At 41.2% G+C, this 25169-nt stretch overlaps 1 protein-coding gene across 2 annotated transcripts in view; it reads right to left on the reverse strand.

Annotated features, from left to right (window-relative positions):
- PAPPA (pappalysin 1) overlaps positions 1-25169 on the reverse strand; it is a 255057-nt gene that overhangs the window by 153137 nt on the left and 76751 nt on the right. For both annotated transcript variants that reach the window (XR_004443585.1, XM_033237652.1), the window contains exon 7: positions 18289-18787. Coding sequence is in view for 1 of the 2 variants with exons in the window: in XM_033237652.1 (XP_033093543.1) it covers positions 18289-18787 (499 nt within the window). In the remaining variant the exon portion in view is untranslated. The remainder of the gene's footprint in view (positions 1-18288; positions 18788-25169) is intronic.

The following is a 25169-nucleotide window of genomic DNA, read 5'->3' on the forward strand; positions in this document are numbered from 1 at the left end:
GTCCCAGCTACTCGGGAGGCTGAGGCAGGAGAATGGCGTGAACCCGGGAGGCGGAGCTTGCAGTGAGCTGAGATCCCACCACTGCACTCCAGCCCCGGCGACACAGCGAGACTCCGTCTCAAAAAAAAAAAATAAAAAACAAAAAAAAAAACATACTGACTGTGGACCGAGCATCAGAAAAAAAATGGCTACTGTTTTATTAGTTTTTGTTGTGACTGTGGCCCAATCAGCTATTTTTCTCTGGATATCACCTTTATTGTTCAATTTTTTAAAAAATGTATGAAGTTCAGTCAAAATGGAGGACTGAAAGATGAAGAAGATACTGCCATTGGTTTCAAACAGTTCAAAGGGCAAAAGAGAGGATAAACCAAGTAGAGTGTGATTGTAACACAAAGTAGAGTTTGGAGAGTGCTAGCAGAGGAAGACCAAATAGTGGTTTAAATAATGAGAAAGGCTTACGGAGGTTTCTTTTTGATACCTGGGTTATTTTGTTTTCCTTCCACAGGTGTCCTTAGTGTCCCATACTTTATTACAAAAGTGAACACACATTTTGCAATCACATGTTGAATGCCTGACTACCTTGGTGTATGTTAAGTGTTTCAAGGACAGAGAACATTAGCCCTTCCTTGTTGTATCTCTGTGCCTGGTCCACTGTCTAGCACAGAATAACTTCTCAGCAATATCTGTTGAATTAATTGTTCGAGAAAGCACACATATCAAAAAACATGAATGATAAGTATGGTGCTCTGAACAGTAGAAATAGCATAAAACAAGACAGAGGTAAACTTTTTCTAGATTAAGAACAGTTCATTTAGACTGAAATTCAGGGTAAACCAAAGGAAGTTGAAACGTTTTGCTAAAATGGTTGGGTGGAATGTGCAGTAGATGGCAGGAGGCTCTGAGGTGAGATGTTGGGGCTTGAGTTATCAAGTGACAGAGGATCACTGTTGTAAATGCAAGGAACTGAATGCAGTAGTTCTCCAAGCCTCCAGCCTATCTTCAGCTGTAGAAGTCAAAACTTAGATGCACTAACAATAGTTGAGATACTGAATCTGCATCCAGTCTTTGTATAGCCTGGGATCCCACCACACCCATATTCCCTCTTTCTGGACCCAGCTACTCAGTAGACTGTGCAGCCTTTCCACTTCAGGTGCCCCCTTATTAAAGCAAAGCTGTCATGCTGAGGATTCAGTGCCAAGAAAAAAGTCTTTGGGAAAATGGCCTTTTGCCTTGCAACATCCATCTTCTTATTTCTCCTGGTGGTCACTGTGAACTCCAACCCGTTGTCTGGATTAAATAAATGAAAAATGAGATGACAGAGATCTGGGACTCCACTGGGCATTTGGATTCCTTCTCAATGGGGCTAGGGTCCATCCCTCTCACACAGGTAATGCAAGATTCATTTTTTTCCTACTGGCAACACCATTCTTAATCTGTATAAGGCTCTGAAAGAAGCAATTGTGTACATGTGACTGATTAATTCCAGCAGTCTTTGATATAATTGTCCAAAGATTTACCCTGGTACTAATTTAAAACACAGTAGCCAATTTAATAAAACTAACAGTTTGCAGCCAAGGTCTTTGTTATTTTGTTTTAATCATCTTTTACCACCAATTGAAATGATTTTCTACTTTCTTGGTGCAATAAAACAAAATAGAAGGGAAAGAATGGAGGGACAATGTGGAAATTATAAAAGATCTAGAGCTTCAAATCCCAGGATAAGGTAACAGCAGTCCTGAGATTTAACTGGTAATTTGTGTCAGACTGAGATTTGAAGGGAAGATATTTAACAGTTTGGAGGAAACTCCACACCTGGATAGCATTAAAGAAGGGAGAGAGGAAAAGATCTACAAAGCACTCTTGTTTTTTCCTGAATGCAACCAAAGGCGATGTGTGACAGCTTCCCCAAACATTCTACTGGTGATGGACAGGTCACTTGATTACAGAGCAGGGGCTTATGACAAGCTGACCGGTCGCCAAGGACTCTGGGAGCCAAAACACCAGATACAGTTGGAGGTAAACAAGGCATGCTGCAGAGTGTGAAAATCGAGGCCAAGTCAGGGCCAGTGAGTCCAGCGGAGGCCCCCAGTGACAGCTGGTGATTGAGCGGCACTAACTGAACACAGTTGTGGAGGGCCAAGGGCCAGTAAGGAAAGCCATCTCCTTTCTCCTCCCTGTGGCCTCTCTGGGTGGCCAGCAATTTTATTACTGGCAGAGGGCAAACCCAACAGCATTTTTGAATTTGGCACCACATCTAAACCATTTGGGGACTGGGCTTCTCTTTCTTCTCTCCCCTTACTCTCCCCAGGAGTGGCTTGAGTTCCATGAAAGCCAGTGTGCAGTTAGCAAACTACATTTCCCCTCAATTCTGAAACCCATGTGCACTTGGGGAAAATGTAATCCTTATGTTTCTGATTCATTTACACTTAACTCATCAAAACGCTATTTTGTAAGAGCTATTTGATGTCCATGAAGTCTTCTGAGCCCTTTTGTAAGCCTTGCTTCTTAGAAGCAGGAAGTCACATTTCTGATGAGAGAGAGAACTTGAACCTAAAAGTTTGAGTTTGTTTTGAAATGAAGGCTCTTGGAGGGTCACATGAACCTGAGCTTAGCCAAATGCGTTCTCTCATTTCCTATACCAACCCCATCACCCGCACCAGCTGCCATGACGTTACTATGTCAGCTCTCTAAGATTTCATTCTGAGCAAACAAGGGAGACTTCTCTATGATCAGAGGGAGCCGAGTTCAAATGTGAGTCCCAAGGTCTGGCCAATGTCCAGCACTCTGTTACATAGGGGAAGAAACACCTGGACTGGGAATTAGGAGCGCTAACTTCAATTCTCTGTTCTGCCATTGAATGGCTGTGTGACTCTGAAGAAGTGGCTTCCTCTCTTTCAACTCAATTCTCTCATATGTCAGTCTCTCAAGTGTCAGTCCTGGCATTGATGATCTTCAATGCTCTTTCCAGGTCTGAGAGTTTTTCAGTTTAATTCCTAGACAGTAGGAAGTTTGAGCATCTCAAAATTCTCTGCTTAAAATTTTTGGAGACTGACTTTGTATACACAGAGCTTAGCTCAAGAAGGAAACACAAATATGTAGAAATCAGAGCTGGGTGACTCTGAATATCACTTACTCCAAGTATCTCATTGTGGGATGGATACTAAAGCCCAGAGATGGGAAACAAATGGCCGTAAGTCATATGGCAAATTAATGGCAGAGTCCAGCTGTCCTGGCATTTTTGACTAAAACATCCCTGGATGGAAGTTTCTAAACTTTTCACTTCATAGGATTTTGAAACTGGGGCAAAAACCTAGTTCCCACTCTGACAACAAGAATGTAAAAGCCAGCATCAGAATGGAAGAGGAGCTGGCATTGCTTTGCACAGTGAGGTGGTGTCTGGCTTGTATTAAAGCCCATGAGTGAATGATTAATCCTGGGTAGAAAACAAAGCCTGAATCTTGTAACGTTATAGGTATTAGTTCTATGGAAGATTAACCCCCAATCCCCCTCGGGACCTCTTTAGAACATTGGACTACACTTTGAGAATCAGTGGATGATGAAAACAGGTGGTCTCACAGGTCTTTGTTTGCCTGCTCCCAACACATACACACACACATGCAGGTACTCACGCATGCATGTACATGCACACACACACATGCATGCAAACCTGCACATGTATGCCTCAATTGCTCCTGTATCTCTATATAGGAAAGAAATGTTGTGGCTGAAGGTGAACTGCCTGTATGCCTGCTTCTGATTCACAGGCCAGCAACTGGAAGGCACTTTTGAACTCCTTCTCCTTGTTTCATCCCAACCCAAATATGCCTCTATAGCTGCATTCATTGTGTGTTTCAGTGATGCCAGTAACACAGGCATCTTTCATAATACACTCACCTGCCTCCTGCTATTGATTAGTTATCCAGGTATTTTTTCCCATTAATATCCCTCAGTCCCATCCAGTACTCTCCATTTCCACTTGACTATCATAGACAAGTGTCATCATCTACTTCAGTTTGGCAACATTGCTTTTCCTCCTTTACCATTTATGGTCTATGCCTCCATCCTTATTTCTATCCAGATATATACACACAGTCAAAGAGATGTCCTAAAACCAAATCTAATGAAGATCTTCTCTTACCTTACAGACACTCAACGGCTCATCACCACTCTCAGAATGAAGTCCAGACGTCACAGCAATGAACTCTGGGACCATGATGATCTAACCCCTGTCAACTTCTCTGGCCTCTTTGCTCAAACTCTCTTCTTGAAATTTTACCCTCAGCCACCACCCTGAGCAAGCAGTCTCACCTTCCTTCCCTGGCTTCATTTTCTTGCCTAGGCTTAGTTGCCACCTCTTTCAGGAGATTCTCACTGACCTGTGAAGCTGAGTGAGGAGCTCTTAGCCCATGTGCTTCCCTTAACATAACATCTTTCGCACTGTTAGATATCACTTGTTTATGTGTTTACTTTCACATTAAGTAGACTAAGCTCCTGGAGGGCTGGTACGTCCCTTACTGACTGATTTGTCTTCACTGCCTACTATAGGACCTGTTACACAGACAGTGCTAAATAATTGCCTGTTGAATGAATGAAACACAGAATTACACCTTCTGGCCCAATGCCTTTGCTTTAAGGATAAGAGAGCTGAGGCCCCAAGAGGAGCAGTGACAATGCTGTAAGATTCTCATTTGTCCTTTCAATCCTCGAGTAACTAATCCACCTTGGAAGTTAAAAGAAAGACCTCCAATATACCAGATATGATGTGTATTATCATGATTTTCTGGCCACTTATTGATGTACCACAGGGTTTACTGATCAATTTATTCATGCATGCATGCATTTATTTCATCTGCATTTATTGATCATCTACATGATGTCTGGCCTTGCACAAGAAGCTAAGGATAGAGAATAACATGGCAGATATTACACAGCCCCCACCTCTAGTATCTCAGTGTCAAGTTAAAATGCCACCCAGGAAAAATGCACCAGAACATTTTGAAATTGTCTCACCAAGGAAGAGCTTTGTAAGTCCTAAGAGAGAGGCTGGGTCTAGGTGGAGTCCTGAGGGTCCCACTGTGCCTGGAGGCTTTCTTTAGATCTAGATGGCCAGCCTCCAAACTCAAAGTTCAGACTTACTAACAATGTGACATATAACCTGCTGCCTCTGTCTTTACTTAATTAGATGGACTGAGCATGGTTGAGAGCTAAAGGATAATCTGAACAGAATGTCGGAGCTATGACCTACCCCTTTATTTTATAGAAGGGGGTCTTGGGCCCACAACTGGGGCCCCATCTGATCAAGGACACAGCAAAATTTCAGGATACCAATACTAGAATCCAGGTCTCCTGATCCAGGGCAAGCACGTGGTGAGTTTTCTCTCTTATTTTTTCTTTAACTCAGTTACAAAGGTTAAAGTACAATTTCTTTTCCTTCTTCTAACCCAACACTGAAGCATAGCAACTCCTGTTAGAGTTTATGGGAAACTGCTTGATGTGTGTGGGTCTGTGTGTGCCAGAGTGTTTGCCTTTTGCACATACTCTCTGTCATGGCTCTGGCCAAGAACAAGCCTAGTGAAAAATCAAACAATAGAAAGAATCATGAACATTTAAATCTTTATAGTTTACAAGATTGCTTCATATTCTTGCAAGCCTATTATCTTATCAGTTTTTCCCACCACTCCTTGTTAGACTATATGGACAGTCACCCACTTTGTCTAAGGGAAGAAACTTAAGCTCAAACAATGGAAGAAACTTGTTCCACAGCAAGGCTGGTGCTGGTGTGGGAGTCAGATCTCTTCATTCCAAATTCAGCATCTCTAAAGTGGTGTCTAAGGTTGTGTTTTAACAGACACAACATAAACCCACCAGGACCTGCCCTCATGATTCTCAGTGTCTCCAAGCACAGACTGAATAGATTTTGTCCCCTCCTGTTGCCAATGCCCAGTGTGAGATAAATTCCTCCATTCTTCTCACATCTGTAATTGCTCTGACAGCTGTTATTTTCCTTCTCTTTCCTCTTCATTTATTTGTTTTCTTAAAAATCAGGAATTGGAGCAGCACAACCAAGTCTAGTCCATCCTACCCCCCACCAGGGTGAACAGAAAATAACAAAGTAGTAGGTGACACCAGGACAGGCATTGCAACCTGATTTCACTAACTCGTCATTTCCAAAGGAGCTTCCTCAGTAATGCCAGTCCTATGATATGTGATAAGAAAACATCGTACCTTTTTCAAACAATGTCAGAATAGACTACATAAAGCATTCCAGCAATTCTGGGAGATTCACAATGAAAAGTAGCATGTTTTGTGAAGTTCTGCAGAACAAGACCTCTTGAACAGAGTTTAAACTAGGATTCCTTGCAAACACACAGACCTCTTTTTCCCTCTCAGAACTGATATTAATATGTCATGAAACTATTAATCCATAGAAATCTATAGAAACATTTGGACATATCACAATTGCTCTATCTGTTTTTCTGCTGACAGATATAGACACATTTCCTCTAGCAATGTGGTGCAGCTGGACCATCATCCCCTTCCCCAAGGTAACAACATTTATTTTCTCTCTCTCTTTTTTTTATTCTTGCAGACAGGGTCTCATTCTGTTGCCCAAGCTGGAGTGCAGTGGTACAATCATGGCTCACCACTGCAGCCTTGACCTCCCAGGCTCAAGTGATCCTCCTCCCTCACCCTCCTGAGTAACTGGAACCACAGGTGCACACCATTATTATTATTTTGTCAAGATGAGGTCTTTCTATGCTGTCCAGGCTGGTCTTGAACTCCTTGGCTCAAGCAGTCCTCCCACCTCAACTCCTCAAATTGTTGGGATTACAGGCATGAGACACCACATTTGGCCTTCATTTTCTTTTCTATCTATAACCTTGCTCTTTAAAAAACCTGACTTCAATGTCTAGGCTCTGATCATTTCTGAGGAGAACCATCTCAATTCTAACCAATAGTCTGGCATGCCAGGAAGTTTTCTTCTACTCAAGTTTATTCATGCATGTTTATAAGAGGCACAAGGTTGAAGTGGCTAAGAATCTTACCTCTAACTCTTCCAGAAGGAAGTTTCTTAACGTCCTTAAACATTAGTTTTCTCAGCTGTAAAGTGGAACTAATAATAAACGCTCAAAGAATTTTTTAAAAGGATTAAATAGGAAAAACTTTTTAAAGCACTTAGCACAATGCCTGGTACATAACCAATAAATGATGGATATAATTATTACACTTGTATTACACTTGTATAATAACACAAATAGTCCTAGCTTAGAGTCATCAAACCCATTATTTTACCAGCTGGGTGTATGTGGGCCCATTACGTAGTTTATCTGAGCATCTTGTACAGAATGGGGGAAAAATCTGTTGAGGACATTAGGATAACTGTTTGAGATTATATATTAATGGGCACTGTGTCAGGTCCGTTGTAAAGACCTATTACATTTTTCCTATCATTATATGGAGGACAGGCCTAATGCATTTTGGATAACTATTCAAATATACATTTAAAATGCCTTCTCAAAGCCTTTCAAAATCATTCTAAAACAGGAAGGGTTATGTTAACTACACACAATTTTCCATATAGAGTATTGCTTTCTTTCTATTTGGATGGCATCAGGATTGAGCAGATGATTTTATCTTTAACGATTAGCTGAAAGATAAGAAAATACGGTGGATGAGATAGTAATTTTATAGTTATGGAAAAAGATTCTGTTACTTTGAGGAGAGGTTTCTTAGCATGTTGTAAGTAGACATGCGTTGTGTAGCAATAGTTCCAGTCCAGTCATGAGCAATTTCAGTCCTATGTGTTTAATCAGCCTTCTTAGCATTTCTTCTCTTATGACTCATGGGCATCTCAAACACAATATGTCTAAGACTGAACTCTTGACCTACCCCATGCCCAACAAAACAATAAATTAAAATATATTCCTCTATTTCAGGGAATAACATTTCCCTCATTCTAGATACTCAAACCAGAAATTCGAGAGTCATTAAACAGCTACTTATTAAACTGCTTGAATCTGAACTATCACCAAATCCTGTTGGTTCTACCTTTAAAACATACCTCCAATTCATTCACTTTTCTATGCAAATAATCATAATCTTTGGTTTGGACTGCAGCAGTCAACCCTAAATGGATTCACTCACTCTTCCTCAATCCTTTCTTCACAGAGTACCAGGGCAGCATTATAAAAGCTCCGAACTGATTGGTTTAGTCCCTCTATTTCACAATGAATAAATCTAAACTCAACATGAGCCACAAACTCTTCATAATCTGGCCCCTTCTTTTTTTATTTGTCTAAATTTATGGGGTACAAATGTAATTTTGTTACATGCATAGACGACAGAGTGAAGTCAGGGTTCTGGGGGTAGCTATGGTCTGAATAATGTATATTGTGCCCATTAAGTGATTTTCCATCATCCACCCCCTTCCATTCCCCCACCCTTCTGAGTGTCCATATTGTCTGTCACTCCACACTCTATGTCTATGTGTACAAATTATTTAGCTCCCACTTATAAGTGAGAATATGAGGTATTTATCTCTCTATGTCTGAGATGTTTTCCTTAAAATAATAGCCTCCAGTGCCACCCATGCTGCTTCAAACGACAAGATTCCATTCCTTTTTATGACTGAGTAATATTCCATTGTGTACATGTACCCAATTTTCTTTATCCCATCATCCATTGATGAATGCTTAGGTTGATTCCATATCTTTGCAATTGTGAACAGTGCTGTGATAAACATATGGGTGCAGGTATCTTTCTGATATAATGATTTATCTTCCTTTGGGTAGATACCCAGGACTGGGATTGCTGGATCAAATAGTACTATTTGAAATTCTTTGAAAAATCTCCATGCTTTTTTTTTTTTCCATAGAGGTTGTACTAATTTACATTTTAACCAGAAGTATATGAGTTCCCTTTTCTCCACACCCTTGCCAACATCTGTTATTTTTTGTCTTTTTATAATAGTCTGGCCCCTTCTTATCTCTTTACTCATCTTCTACAGACTCTCTCTTAATTTAATGGGGAATTATACTCTATTATAACGTCTTGTAATAATAGTCTTCAGTTTGTAATTATAATTTTACGTGTGCTATTATTCAGCTTTCCTACCTACCAGATTATAAGATTCAGAGTTACACCGCCAGTACAAACATTGACATGCAGAAGGTACTCCTTATTAAATGTATGAGTGAATAAATGTAGAAACAAACAAATGAATCAATTTATCAATGGAACTATTAGTTCAATTTTTAACTTCTATGGGTCTCAGTTTGCCCATCTGTAGAAGAGAACCTGTAATGGTTCACTCACTACAAAGTTTAGTAGTGCATTCGAGTAATCTATAAAAATTTATGTAAGCAGTTTTGGTGGTATTAGCACCAAACAGGAGCCCTTCACCCTTTCAAAATTGAGAAGGCACTTGGAGACGACAGCACTTCTATGGCTGTTGCTGACCCTGGAGATTGGTTGATTTTGTTAAGACCTTTTGCTTATCCTAATATTCCCAGAACCCATATTTCATTTTGAGAAATACTTGGCCCAAGACTGATGAGAGGGAGTCATAGGTGGATAATGCCTGGTTTCCAGAACCAGAGTGAGATTGTGCTGACTATGTGCTCCCCTGGCCTGAGCTAAGAGCAGTGGTATTCATTCTGGGCTTGGAAAAACAACTCTCTCTACTGATGCTGCTCATCTCTTCTGGTGGGTGGGACATCAGAATGTAGGCAAAACCATGCTGGGCAGGCGTGGGAGAAGGCCCTGCTCAGGAAGGGGTCCAGCCTGAATCATGCATTTCAGCAACAGGTTACTGGAAATCATGCTGGTTTGGCCAGGTCCACACTTCCTAAGCCTCCTCCTCCTCATCTGCTTAAATGTTCAAAAAACAATAAAAAAAAATTTGCTTTATTCTCTTTCTGGTGTTTATTCTATTGCTTTTGGAAATAAGAAGATCTAATTTTAGTATTCATTTTCTCCATCCATCAAGATACCATCTTGTCCTTTGCCAGACATTATGACAATGACTGTGCTCTGTTTCTTGCCAGGCACACCCTTTGGGGTCAGACAAAGGTATATAAAACTTGGCCTTAGCATCTATTAACTGGGGCACCTTAAATCATGACCTTATGTCTTATAGTCTGAGCTTCTCCATCTAAGAAATCAGGCATGCTAATACCTAAACATCATTGGCAGACTTATAAAAAAGTACTGAGCATATATGAGGTTTTCACTACATGGTAGTTATTGTTAGCAGTAATGTTAGTGTTACCAGTAGTAAATGCTACAAGAATACTAGCAATGTGAAGGTGTGAAGGTGGTTAACACAGTGACTAAATTTAAGCTCTGCTGAGAGCAGAAACTGGGTTGGTTTTGTTACCTGTTGTATCTTCAGAATGTGTCATGGTTCTCAGCAAAGGTATTGTACTAGATCAGCATTTGATAAATATATCAATACATAAAAGAAGAATCAGAGTAACCTCTTCATAAATGCTATTTCCCTCTTAACTTCCTGTTTCACCCTGGATTCTGATAACATTAATGGACATACAGTAGGGCTGACACTGAAATCCCAATTTAACAAATGAGAAATTGAGGTGTGAAGGAGATTAAAGACGAGGCCTATCTTAAGGATATGAATAGACAAGTCACAGAACAGGAAATGCAATTATCCAGTAAATGTATTTGAGTAGATGCTTATTTAAGAACACATAACAGAAATGTCAACGAGAAGTCATATTTTCCCAACAAAGTGGGCAAAAAAAGTGCAAAGAAAAAATACACCCATTATGCCAAATAATAACCAGTCATGATACAAAATAGCAGGTCTTGGTACACACTGCTGGTGGGGTGGAAGCTAGTTCACCTGCCCAGAATGTCATAGTTGTGTCCCTTAAAATGAAAAAGACCCATAGCTTATCACCAGCAATTTCTCAGTATTGACCCTAGAGAAATGCTTGCATGCATGCATGTGCCTACAATGATGTTCGTATGAGAATGCTGACTCCAACATTTGCTTGCAGTAGAAAAATGTATGAAGTGACCTAAATGCCCACCATTAAGGGTATGGCTAAATTACCTGTAGCACATTCATACTATGGGATACTGTACAGCAGCTAAAAAGATTGAAGTATATCTAAGAACTGAAGTAGATAGATATCCCAAATTAATACAATTTCCATCCCAAAGTTAGACATTTGATCTGTGGTTGAACACACCCTTCTGACAGGCCGTATGCTTGTTCTTTCCTCCCTTCATTTGTCTATTCATTCATTTATCAGTCTTGACTGAACATCCACTTAGTTTCAACCATTTGAACTGTGGTAAACCTCTTCAATGATCAGCTGTTATGCATCCTTCAAGTCTCAGTTTACATGTCTCTTCTTCCAAGAAGCCCTCCTTACCTATTTAAGCTGGGTTAGACACCCTTCCCATGTTTTCTCACAGCCCCCCGTCCCCCGTGCTCCTCACACCATAACACTTTTCATGCTGCAGTATAATATTTTTCATTTAGAACCGTGTGCTCATGAGGCCAGAGATCATGTCTATTAATCAGGGCTGTATTCCTAGCACAGAACAGACATTTAATAAATACTTGTTAAATGGGATAAGTATTATTTAACACGGATTATATTAGATTTTCACTAGTTGATGGATGAATGAATGAATAAATTAAAACATACAAGAACAAAGGATGGATGATAGGGTGAGAAACGGAAAGAGCCATAAAAAGAAATGAGGCTTAGGGAAAATAAAGAAAGAAAGAAAGTGGTGACTCAGCTCAAGAGCCATAGAAACAGCATATAAGAGCCACCTGTGCCTTCACCTGACCCTGATTTGGGCTAAACTTTCCAAATCCTCTGAGGCTTAATATGGCATCATATAATATCTGAAAGCAAGAGACTCATCTTCTGAGAGCCCACTTTGTGCTGCTTCTGACTTATTCCTTACATGCTCAACAAGTATCCATGGAGCCCCTACTGTGTCATATAAGTGTCATAAATTTTGTGCTTCAGGTGAAGGAAAAACCACAAGCACTGTTAAATATAATACAACACAAACTGTGATCAAGGACTAAGGATCACGTTATAAGAAATTCGTATTCCAAACAGGCTGGGATCCCAGGGATAGCGGCTCAACTAGCTTTCATTATTAGTTAGTAGGGGACACTTCCAGTCTCTGTTCAAATGTCATCTCATCAGAGATGACTTCCCTGACCATCTATCTAAAAATCACTAAATCTTTTCCAACTGAGATATTATACGATAACATGCTTCTTTTATCTCTCCTCAACTACATTGTAATAATCAACGAAAGCAAAAACTTTTTCTTGCTGTATTCATTATTGCACCCCTAGAGGCTAGAAAGTAGTTAAGCTCATGTTGGGAGTCAACAGATATTTGCCGAGCAAGTGAATTGATGAATGAACTAAAGTTTCTGATTGATGGGTGTTCAAAGCATTTGACATTCAGAGGCAGAAATTTGGATCTGATTTGTAAAATTTGGACACACAAGAATGTCCACCCAGATCATATAAACATCTCCTTTCCTTATCTCTATTCATTTCCCCAAAGAATTATATTGCGAATGCCAAGGAGGTGAGATAAAATAGATATAGATTGTATTGGAAGCTTTACAGGTCTGAATGTGAGAGAAGAATTAATAGATGACTAAATTGGGATACACGAATAAGCCAGTTGAGAGAGGTGACTTTTAAGAGTGTTTCTAGCTCCAAATTGAGGATCCTAAGACAACAGAGGCATAAACAACCATACTTGTTCAACCAGAGAATGAATGATCAAGAGCACTAGCTTTGGAGTTGACAGATCTACTTAAGACCCCAGCTGTGCCCCTTGATAGCTGTAAACTGTAATCCACATTCCTTCTCTGAGTTTCCAGTCCCTTTCTATAATCTGGGGATAGGACCGCCTACATTGTGGGGTTGTTGGGATGATTAAATCAAATGAGATTATCTATGTAAAGTCCCTATTTAGTGCCTGACACAAAGTACAAGCTTATTACATTTTGGCTTCTCCATTTCTCTTCAAATGCTAAACTCCTTCTCATTCTTCATTCCAGAACCATTTAAAGAACATTTACTCAGTGCTTACCTTGTGTCTATAATTGTTCTAGGTGCTTGGAATGCACTGGGAGAAAAAGAGGAAACAAATCTAGCCCTCAGGGTGTTTACATTCTAGTTCTAAGTTTAGACTTCAATTCATCCAAGTTTGGGTTAGAAACCTCTGACTCTGTGTTTCTGTTTCTTCCATCAGAATATTATTTTACTGCAATGGCACTGCTTGCCTGTGCCTCTCTTTTCCCATAAACTGTGAGCACCTTGAGTTTTCAGCACCACTGGATCATCATTTCTTAACATAGTGGACAGTGCCTAATAGATACCCAGTGAATATTTGTTGCATGAAGTAATGGATGAATGAGACAGACCAATGAGTAGATGGATAACAAGAGTGAGTTACTATTCACTGTTCCTGGCTTGCTTTATACTTTTCTTTCTTAGTTTTGTCCAGAGTATTTACTTCTTGGAGAAATCTGAAGATTTCGTATAGGCCAAGGAGCACAGTGCTCAGTGCAGAAGCACTTGACAGCCAAGTGGAGAAAAAGATGCTTCCCTGCTATTTCTTCCCAGCCAGAAGCATAAAGAACTGCCTGTGTAACTTGTGTTATTGGACACCAAGACATCAAGGGTGGGCCACAGGGACTGACTGTGGACTAGTGGCCTCTGACTTGTAAGCCTGTCTTCCGCTTGCTATATTTAGAGCTTTGACCAGATCGGATGCATTTCTCAGCTCTAAAATTCTGCCTTTACATTACTGCAGTAGGAGGTAGTGTGAGTAGTGGTTAGGAAGGTGAAATTTGGAATTAGACTTAGGTTTGAGGCCTGTTTATGCCATTACTAGCTGTATGAGGTTAGTTTAATCACTTCTCTGAGTTTAAGCTTTTTCACCTACCTCAGAAGTGTCTGTAAGGCACTTAAAGCAGAGGAAATACTTAGTAAATGGTTGTCATTATTATTGTGGTCCACATTTCAGTAGGGCATCCAGAGCCAGTGAGGTTTCCTCTGGGTACTGATTCTTACAGATAATCCCTATTGAATTCCTTTTACTACAAAAAAGTATATGGATCACCTGTAACCCCAGACACCTTCTCTGTGTCTGCCCACAGAGAAGGGGTTAATGTGTTGTCCTCTCATTGTACAGATATGGAAACTGAGGTCCAAATAGGTGATGTGGTGTGTCTTTGTGTCATATGATGAGTTTGTAGCAGAGTTGGCACTGGTCCCCTTTCTTCTGATAGTGGCATTTCTCATTCAATAGAGGGGTTTCCACTTAAGGGAGATGGAGATGTTCCACATTTCTTTCTTGTCCTGGCCAAAAGTAATCAGTCTACTAGAAGTTTCCATGGGGTAAGCACAGAAGGCTCTCTCTTCATCACTGTCATACCTTGGGAAACTATCTCCAGTGTAGATAACAGAAAGAATAAATATTTTTGTTGAGAGAAAAAAAATGAAGACAAAGGTCAAAGGGAATCATGTAATGGGTTGACTCAGGAAAGAAAAAGAAAGCATTTTTTCCCTCTCCTCTTTTTCTCCAAAACAGTCTTTATATAGAACTTGTATAAGAGCCAATTTATTTGATATGGAAAAAATGTGAAAGCAGCAAAATACACATACACACACATACACACACAAAGAGGTATTTGTGGTGGGGTTCAGAACTCAAATTACCAAGAGATAAAGGAGTTGAAATGGTAGGTTGATTTGGAAGGATGTGTTTCTCTTTTTTCAGCCTCAGAGAACATTCAGGTCAGGAAGTCCAGCCCAGCCCAGCCCAGATCTCCAATAAACTCCTTGAAACACAAGAGTAAAAGAGGAAGGCCAATGAAAGCCTCAGTCTAGCCCTTGTGTCTGTCACATAGTAGGGACTAAAGAAATATTTGGAGAGTGAATGAAAGAACAAATTGTGCGTAAGAGTGTCGACCTCAATACTGACGATTTGGCACAGTATGTGGCATTTTTACAAAGTAGGTAGGAGTTCAGCACTTAAGTTTGAGTGCCTTTAGGAAAGGGACTGGTCTGAGTCATCCTAATACTGTTTCCAGTACAGAATCTGGCATATAGAATGTTCTCAGTACATATTTGTGAATTGAGCAAGGAGTTGCATGAGTGAAAGAGAACTTGGAGATTCCTGGACCTTGGAGACAATTTAGAGCAGTGGCTATTAAACTTTAACTAGCATCCAAATTACCTGGAGAGGCCCTGCACTCAGAGTTTCTGATTCACTAGGCTGGACTGGGGCCTGAGAGCCTGGCCTTTCTCAGTTCCCAGGTGATACTGATGCTGTGGGTCTGGGGCCACACTTTGCGAACTTGTTTTAGTGCGCTGGTTTTTAAACTTGGTTGCAAATTATAATCACCTTATGAGATTTTAAAAGTTCTAATGGTCAGGACTTCTTATTAACCATTAAATAAATATCTGAGGGAATACAGAGTGGAAATGGGATACAAGGGAGACCCAGCCAATTTTTAAATGTCCCAGTTTTTAAATGTGCAATCCAAATTGAGAAGAACTGGCCAGGCAAGGTGGCTCAAGCCTGTAATCCCAGCACTTAGGGAGGCCGAGGCAGGCAGATCACAAGTTGAGCTCTCAGACCAGACTGGCCAACCTGGTGAAACCCCATCTCTACTAAAAACACAAAAATTAGCCCAGCGTGGTGATGCGTGCCTGTAATCCCAGCTGCTCGGGAGGCTGAGGCAGGAGAATTGCTTATATCTGGTGGGTAGAGGTTGCAGTGAGCCAAGATCGCACCACTGCACTCCAACCTGGGTGAGAGTGCAAGGCTCTGTCTTGGAAAGAAAAAATAAAGAGAAGAACTAATCTAGTGCAACCTTCTGCATGCAAAGTTGAGGCATCAGAAGATTAGAAAGGACAAGTGACTCACCTAAGAGGGTAGAGGTAGTTAGTGATTTAGCTGAGATTTAGCTGAGAATAGAACTAAGCTAAATCATTAAGGGTGCTTTCATTTATTCAGTTTAATTTTCACCATTTCACACTTATCAACCCATGGCAACTCTCACAGGCTCATAACTTGAGGCAAAAAAAATGAAAGCTGAGTTTAAACTGAGATTTTAAAACATCTATTATTTCTTCCCTCCATTGTTTTATAAAGAAAGTTTAAGTGGAAGCATATTTATAGAACTCTACCACTCTAGACAAGTGAGGAGATGGAAGAGACAGGGTTATGGAATATTTTTAAGGCAAGACTATCCTTTAAATTTTAAGTACATTCTCAAACACAAACCAAGTGCTCTTTCTGAGTTCTTAAACAGCTGTTCCTCATCTTTGATTCAATGAATTAGCAAGAGTTTGCCTGTGATGTGCACATTAATTGCTAGTATGTAAAAGGAAGTGCTGGTAAAGTGTTTGTAAGTGGTTCTGCCCTTTAAAAAGATTAAAAGTTTCCTCTAGAACTTGGTTTCCATTAATGATTGGCTTAGTGAATATTTTCAAGTAGACAGAGCGGAGACTGTCTTACATTATTTTAGAACCAAATAAAGAGCCACAAAAGGCCTATAGAAACCATTGACACCCAAATTAGATGGCGAAGACTCTATCCTTTTTGTAGATTAAAACAGAAGTTGGAATCATATCTTTAATTGAGCACCAGTTGAGTGCACTGGCTTAGGAGTCAGAACGAAATTCCAATCATTACCTTCACAACTTCCTAACTGTGTGATCTTGGATGAGTGACTTCACATCTCTAAGCCCCAGTTTTCTTCTTTGTAAAATAAGAATAGTACGGCTGTGGTTGTGGAGAGGATGGAATGAGTAAAAGATGCAAAGACCTTAGCCCATTTTCTAGTACACAGGAAAGCACCAATGGCTTCATTATAAGATGGTCTTCCTCCTAAGACAGAAATTCTGAGGATGTTTGGGGAAGAAGTAATAGAGAGGTGGCTTGAGAAGTGAGTAATTTTTTTTTTTTTTTTTGAGATGGAGTTTCACTCTTGTTGCCCAGGCTGTAGTGCAATGGCGTGATCTCGGCTCACTGCAACCTCTGCCTCCTGGGTTCAAGCGATTCTCCTGCCTCAGCTTCCCGAGTAGCTGGGATTACAGGCATACATCACCACACCCAGCTAATTTTTTTGTATTATTAGTAGAGACAGGGTTTCACCATGTTAGCCAGGCTGGTCTTAAACTCCTGACCTCAGGTGACCCGCCTGCCTCTGCTTCCCAAAGTGCTGGGATAACAGGTGTGAGCCACCTCCCCCGCTGAGAGGTGAGTATGAAAGACAAGTACAGGCCGGGCGCGGTGGCTCAAGCCTGTAATCCCAGCACTTCGGGAGGCTGAGACGGGCGGATCACGAGGTCAGGAGATCGAGACCATCCTGGCGAACACGGTGAAACCCCGTCTCTACTAAAAATACAAAAAACTAGCCGGGCGAGGCGGCGGGCGCCTGTAGTCCCAGCTACTCGGGAGGCTGAGGCAGGAGAATGGCGTAAACCCGGGAGGCGGAGCTTGCAGTGAGCTGAGATCCGGCCACTGCACTCCAGTCCGGGCGACAAAGCGAGACTCCGCCTCAAAAAAAAAAAAAAAAAAAAAAAAAAAAAAAAAAAAGAAAGACAAGTACTACTTCACATAAGAGCAGTGAGCATCCAAAAACAGTGACGGAAACCTAAAGCTTAAAGGCCTTAGGGATTAAGTGGATTTGAACCACTGTTCTGCCTCAGGAAATAAGACAAAAACAAACGCTGTTGATGTTGATGTTCACTTTCCAGCATAATTTTTGTGCAAATACCTAGGACTGTGCCCAACCCCCAGTCAATCTACTATAACTTCACCCCCAATTCGCCCACTGAAAAAGCAATCAAAATGCATAAATTGTCTTCAATTTAACATAAAAAGAAAATCATTCGCAAACTTCAGTTCTTCTACTTTCATTAGTAATAAATGATTTTCTCACTGTTACTCTCATCCAACCTCCTTCATTTACTATTGGAATGACTAAAATTAAGAAAGGCTTATGAGGCTTAAGGTCATACATCAGATTTGTCACTAAATCCAGGTCTAGTGGTCCCTTTCCCATTGCTCTTCCCAAGATATCAACTCTGCCATGTTAAGACAAATCTACACCCAATGATGGGTTACAATCCATAGAATGAGTTTTGGCTGTGATGAACCTTCCCTTTCCTGTCCAGGCCTCTCTGACCTGCCTCACGTTCCTCCACAACCCACCCACTTAATAAACTCCCTATTCAGAGAGTGCACTTACATGTCTATGAATTTCCTATTGAGATGTAGGATGGAGGCCACATCCACCTGGAGAGGAGGGTCCCGGACCACCTTATACTGCAGGGGCTTACACCGTAGGCAGAGTGGGGTATCTGCAGTGGAGGTCAACATGGCAGCATCGATCTCTAGGTGCTCGTCCAGCGTGTAGATCTGGATGCCGTACACCTCCTCGCCCACGTCCCGGAGCCTGATGGTCAGTGGGATGTCACAGAAGACATTCTGAGGACCCAGGGAGATGTTCTTCCCACTGATAGTCAACAGTTTGATGTCATTGACAGCTCCACTGGAGTCCCAGTCAGTGGAGACAAAGGTCACCCAAACGGTCAGAGACTCAGGGACCAACGGGTAGAGGAATTCCAGCTCGAGGTAGCAGCCTTGAGGCTCAGGGCAGGCTGGAGGAACTGTGTGTGGGTTGACAGCTGAATTTGGGCTCCAGGTGCGGACACTGGACTTACAGGGCTGTTCAACATCAGGATGACCTACGCAGAAGAGATGAGGGAATGAGTTCTTGAAGAAAGAGCTTTATTCCGATCCTTAGAGTTTCCTGTGGACCCCAGGAGAAACCAGCCTGACTAGAACTTAGACAGAGGGGAAAAGGAGAGGAAGGTTCTTGGTGTCTTGGTGAATCTGCTATACACACAGTATCCATCTCATCCCCACCCCTGCAATACAGATTTCAGAGGAATCACCAGACATTCAGTCAAACTGCTTTCATCTCATTACTGAGTCAATGTTCAAACTTTCCTTCCTCATCTTCCACTTAGGAGGCTGTGCTGCCTAAGATGAAAAGAAGTAAAGGCTCCAAATATAGAGTGAATCGATCAGGTTCATACAACTTGAAGTGTAAAGGTCAGCACTAGAACCAAGTTTTGTTTCATTTTGGAATCTGCATTCTTTGTTCTTGTCCCTACAGGATGCAGGGAACTCTAGAATAAATTAGAATCCTTGTGGTGTCACTGCCATTGGTAAAACCTACTTGGAATGACAGAAATCCTAACCCCACTCCCTGACCAGCAAATAATATGTAAGCATAAATAGCATCCACCCTGCAGACTGAGGACCTGGGAGGAAACTGTCTAGAACCATGAACAACAGAGCTGGAAGGCAGCCTTGGAGCCCTCTTATCTCTCCTCCTCCCCTTCTCTACATGTGGTCATTCCATACCACTGAGCTTCTCTGCACTCTGTTCTGTCTGACTCAACAAGGGGAGGGTTGGGTGAGGAGCAGGCAGAAAGAAGGAGAGATTCTTCTCCTCTTTCCCTAGGGAGATGATGCCTCATCCCCACTGATCTCAGCCTGCAGCGACTTCTGAATTTTTCTCTGCTGAGATCACATCTAGACTCTCAGAGAGCTCTTCCTTGCACTACTGAGAAAAAGAACCAGGACTCAATGTAGTGACTGGCTCTAATTTGTTTAAGGGAGCCTCATGAGAGAGACAGACCAGATGGTAAGATGAAGGACCTCAAGTTGTCCAACTAGCCACCTTAAAAAAAAATTAAGAGACAGAGTGCCCAGGCTGCAGTGGAATGGTCTGATTGTAGCTCATTGCAGGCTCGAATCCCCCTGCCTCAGCCTCCTGAGTAGCTGGAATATAGGCATGTGTCCCCATGCCCACCTAGCCACATTCTTTTTTTCTTCAGCATCAGTGGTTTGTTGGGAGGGTGGTGGTGACCCTGGACATTTCTGAAGCAAATAAGGAAAAAAAAAAAAAAAAATCTTTGCTTAAAAATGCTTTGTGGTAATGTTTCAGGGTAACAGGAATCACTATAATGTCAACACTAGAAAGTTATTTGGAGTGAAAAAACTATGCCAGTGAAGGCTGTAAATGCCTCTAACCTCCTTGCCTCTGCTTAGCCAAGAAAAGAGAGAAGCCACCAAGTAGAGATGGAGAAGAGAAGAGGAAAAGAGAAGGAGGGGTGAGAAAATACACAGAGGCTGCTTAGATATAATGCATCAGAGCAAGAAAAGATGGATTTAATTACAAGATTTCCTCTATCTCTCCTTGGCTAGTTTCATTCATTATTTGCAGCAACTGCTGGCTGAAAGCAACCTGTAGTTTAGGGGAAAAACACAAGTAGGACTCCCCACCTAGCTGAAGCCTTTCTTCTTGTATACTTTCCAACCCACTGAGTTCCTGACTCTCTTAACTTTGTGGGATGTTGACACACATGTATCACTTATTCATTCAGTCAACTTCATTGAAGGCAGCACATTACAGTATATGAAACACATCTCCTAGTCGTTAGTTAACTCATCTGACTGTCATCAAAATCCTGTAAGATCGTTGTCATTTTGTCTCTATTAAAGAGCGCTGTTTCACTTAATGCCATGCAGCTTTTGCTTAAATCAGTGTGCCTGTCCATAGAGAATTCACATAGTGGATGCTCAATACATATTTGTTAAAGGAAGGACCTTCTATCCAGTTAACATCGAGTTAAAAGTTACAGCATGGAACATTAAGGCATGCTTCCTAATGGTGGGTGCCAGGTGAACATTCCACCCCTCCGTGAGCTTTCTCCTGAAACTGGCAAGGGATAAAGTAATCTTTCTCCCTTCCTTGGAGAAAATGACTGTCAGTGGTGGGAAGCCACAGGAGAGCAAAGATGACAAATCTGCCTGGCTCATCCTTCCTCCCTAGTTTTTTGTTAATCAACAGAGGAACCAAATGCTTCCAAAGGACAGGAAGGTGAGTCTGGTCATTATACTCAAGCAAGTAAACAGGAGTAGAAATCTTAGCAAAGCTTGTGGTTGTCTGGTTATTAGAGACAAACCCTTAGATGTAAAAAAGAGTCCCTAGAGGCACTGAGTGTAACCATAACCAAAGCAGCAATCTCATTAATAGTGCCAGCCTTCACGAGTTGCCCATCCTCAATGTGCAGGCACTGTGCCAAGGACATTACACGCCTCAGGTCTTTTTACGCTGGCACTAAGTCTGTGACGCAGGTCTTATGAAATTCATTTTACAGAAGAGGAAACTGAGACTCAGATGGTTCAGAAATTCCCTGGCAGGGAGTAGAATATGATATTGTTGGTCCAGGCAGTGTGCCAGGCTTTGAAGGAATGAAAGTTGGGTTAAAATATCAGTTATAGGGTTTCTTACTGTGTTACCTACTGTAATGTTACCTACCTCAGGGTTGCTATAAACCTTGAATAGGATGAGATCATTAATAGATTCTCATAAATATATTAGTTCTGTCCTGGAAAGTAGGGAGGTATTAACAAGGAAAATATTGGTGAGAGGAGGTATTCCAAGCATGAGAACAGTTGGGAGAGAGTGTCAGTTAAGGTTACTATGGTTTTGAGTACAATAGTAGAGCCACAAATGCTGAGGCTGGTAAGCTAAGTAGAATCAAGATTGTGAAGTGGTTTGTATACCACATTAAGGAAACTGAACTTTATACTGAAATAGATGAAGAGCTACTGAGAAATTTTAAGCAACTGAGTGATATCAGAGTTGCCTTTTAGGAAAATTACTGTTGGCCTGGTGTGGTGGCTCACGCCTGTAATCCCAGCAGTTTCAGAGGCCAAGGCGGGCAGATCACTTGAGGTCAGGAGTTCGAGACCAGCCTGACCAACATAGTGAAACTCTGTCTCTATTAAAAATACAAAATCAGCTGGGTGTGGTGGTACATGCCTGTAACCCCAGCTGCTTGGGAGGCTGAGGCAGGAGACTCGTTTGAACCTGTGAGGCAGAGGTTGCAGTGAGCCGAGATCACGCCACTGCACTCCAGCCTGGCCAACAAGAGTGAAACTCCATCTCAAAAAAAAAAAAAAAAGAAAGAAAGAAAGAAAGTAAAGAAAAGAAAAAACACTGTTTAGAGACACAGACACTATCCATCCATCTATCCATCCATCCATCCATCCATCCACCCATTCATTCCGTGCATTCAAAGAGTAACTATTCAGAGCCAGGTGTGTGTCCAGAGGTAGGCTAGGCTCCAAGAGAATAAGTTTGCCAACATGATCTCTGTTCTCAGGGAGCTTTTAGTCTTGTGAGACCATTTAGGAGAGTATTGGACTAATGCAGACAATACATGAACTGCAAAAAAGCATGCAAGGAGATGGCAAGTCAGAATTCCAAAGGAGGAAAAATGAACACAGCTGGGAGATTGATTGGACATGTAGTTGCAAGGTGAGGACAGGAGCTGAAGAAAAGAAACAAAGAAAGAAGGGAAGGAAGGAGATAAGGAAAGGGGAGGAGGAAGTGTGGAAGTGGAGAAAAGAATAAAGAAGAAAAGAGAAATAAGCGCAAAAGCCCTGTTACTTCATTATTAATAGATATTCTTCTGCATATATGGTGATTAAATGAAAAATTACATATTTATATAAGTTGTCCACTAGAAATAAGGTCATATATGTGTATAGACATATATATTTATACATATTCATGCTGATCTACATTTACATTTGTGAAACGCCATACAGGTACCCATTATATATCTATGCATATACATGCTGCAGCTGTTGACACAAATATAGTTATAAAAACTTGCTGCCAAGCTTTTTTCCAGGTGAATAGTTAAGCACACCTGAAATATTCTGGGCAGAAAAATAGAGAAAACACACAAATGAGAAAAAATGAAAACAGTTAGTGCCATATGCTAATCTCTCATGGAAAACCCAACACTTGGGATCTATTTTATACTTGCATAAGTGATCTTAACTGGGATTTGAGTCAGTCAGATCAAGAAATTTATATTTATCTAATTTACAGGCTACAGATATAACATGGCATCAAATATCTCAAAAATATTTATGTATGAAATACAGTTTTTACTCAAGAGGTAGGAGCACAACCACTGTCTATGAACAAAGGCAAGCAGTTCTATGACTGTATTTACCTTCTTTGAAATGAAGTTAATGAAATGCAGTAGATTTCCAATAAAGATTTGTCAAATGAAGAGTCTTCTGCTAGTTAATATGGGATTATATGAAAAGAAGTTACAGCTCCATGGAATATTAGAGCTGGAAAGGACACATTATAGTTCAACTTTTCATTCTGTGGATACAATGCCATTTTCAGAGAAGCTATGTGACTCACTCAAGGGCACAGAGTACATCAATAGTAGGTCTGAGAACATGATCCAATCCTCCTCCTTTCTCTCGCCTGCACTCCCCATGTTTTTTCCCCAATCCTACAGATATGTCTGGCATTGCTCATGAATTTGGGTGTTTTAAGTTAGTTTGGGAAGTCCAAAAACTTAAACATGCAAAGATAAATAGGATGAGAATGAGTTGAGAAATAAATTGCAGAGTTTGGCTCATGGAAAAGTTTATTTCTTCAAGGATATTAAAAGGGTCTGAGCCAAAAGGATCACAGAAACTGTAATAGGATGCTCTAAAAAAAGAACAGTGTCTTTTCCTGGCCCACATGTACTAAATTTACATAGGAGGAAAACCCGGGGCTGCTGGGTTTCCTTGGAGCTCCGAATTGGCTCAGGGAAGCAGAGACCTCAGTGCCTCCAGTTGAACTCCATTCTGCATATTATGCTTTAAGAAGGTCAGGAACAAACTAGGAGCAAACTTCACCAACTAATAGTCGCGTTGGATGTAGGTGTGGGGAGATGTCTGGAAATAATTTTATTCAAACAAGTGGTAGAACAAAGCAAGATAATTTTAGCCAGAGACATCTCAGGGGAGAATCTTGCTAATTCTACCTTCCAAGTACCTCTCAACCCCATAAACTTCTCTCCATTCTCACAGCCACCGACCTCACCAGCCCACCATCGTTCCTCAGCTGGATTTTGGCAACAACCACCTTGCTGTTTCTCTTCCTCCAGCAATCAAATTCTCTTGATCTCTCCTTCACACAGCAGCCTGAACAATCTTCACGACACCCAGGTCTTACCATATATCATTCCCTAAGGCACGTGGTTTTCTCACTGCCCTCGGTGTGAATCCAAACCCTTCCTCACCTGGCCATTATCCATCTCACCTAGAGTCTTACCTCTGCCACCTCCACCTTGTTTTACATGTTCCGAACCTACTTAAACTCTTACAGCCTTACTGAACTTTTGCTTATGCAGGTTATATCTATCAGTAGTTTCCATATTGTAAAGTAAAGCCAAGAAATTTGAAAATTCAAGAATACATAAGAGTGTGTTCCATTAGCTATCAGAGCACAAATGACATCACATGTCATGTGTTTTTCAGATAGCTCCATTGGACTCTCAGGAGTGAATGAGAGTGGAAAAAGCAAATGATGTCATCCGTAATTTTATGAAAATACTTTCGACTTTGAGGACACCCTATAAAAGTTTCCAGGAATCCCATAAGCCTCTGAACTAGATTTAGAAAACAGCCACTCTGTGAACATACCAAACTCTTTCACATTCTCAGATGCACCTTGTTAACGATGTTGTGATATTTCGTGGGAAGACTGAGTCTCCAGTTCAGAATGAAGTCCTCTTCTTAAGGGCCCCCAGCACCACTTGGTACTTCTATTACCATAAGCCTGTTCACATTGAATGGCAATTGGCCATTTACTTATCTGAATTCCCTAGCAGACACTCAGCATTGCCTTGCCCATGTGCCCAAGACAGTGCCCAGCATACAGTGCCTGTGTTGGTCACTAGTGAGATGGGTTCACTAGATGCAAGTATGCAAAATGTTGTCAAGTGGCAGAGACACATTCTTTGTGACAACCCAAAGTAGATTCAGTTTGGGTGGAAAAATTACAATTGCAGAATTCAAAAACTTTCTAAAAAACTGGAGCTTGAACAGGTGCCAGAGAACCTCAGTGAGGATGCACATAGAGGGGATTCCTGCACTTGGGGGGAGCCCGGGCTGGATGACCCCAGGCGTCCCTCTCAGGTCTGACAGCCTGTGATTCTGTGAGGCTGAACTGAGGGCTTTTCCCAG

Source organism: Trachypithecus francoisi, unplaced genomic scaffold (assembly GCF_009764315.1).
Source record: "Trachypithecus francoisi isolate TF-2019V2 unplaced genomic scaffold, Tfra_2.0 Lachesis_group16, whole genome shotgun sequence".
Lineage (NCBI taxonomy): Eukaryota > Metazoa > Chordata > Mammalia > Primates > Cercopithecidae > Trachypithecus > Trachypithecus francoisi.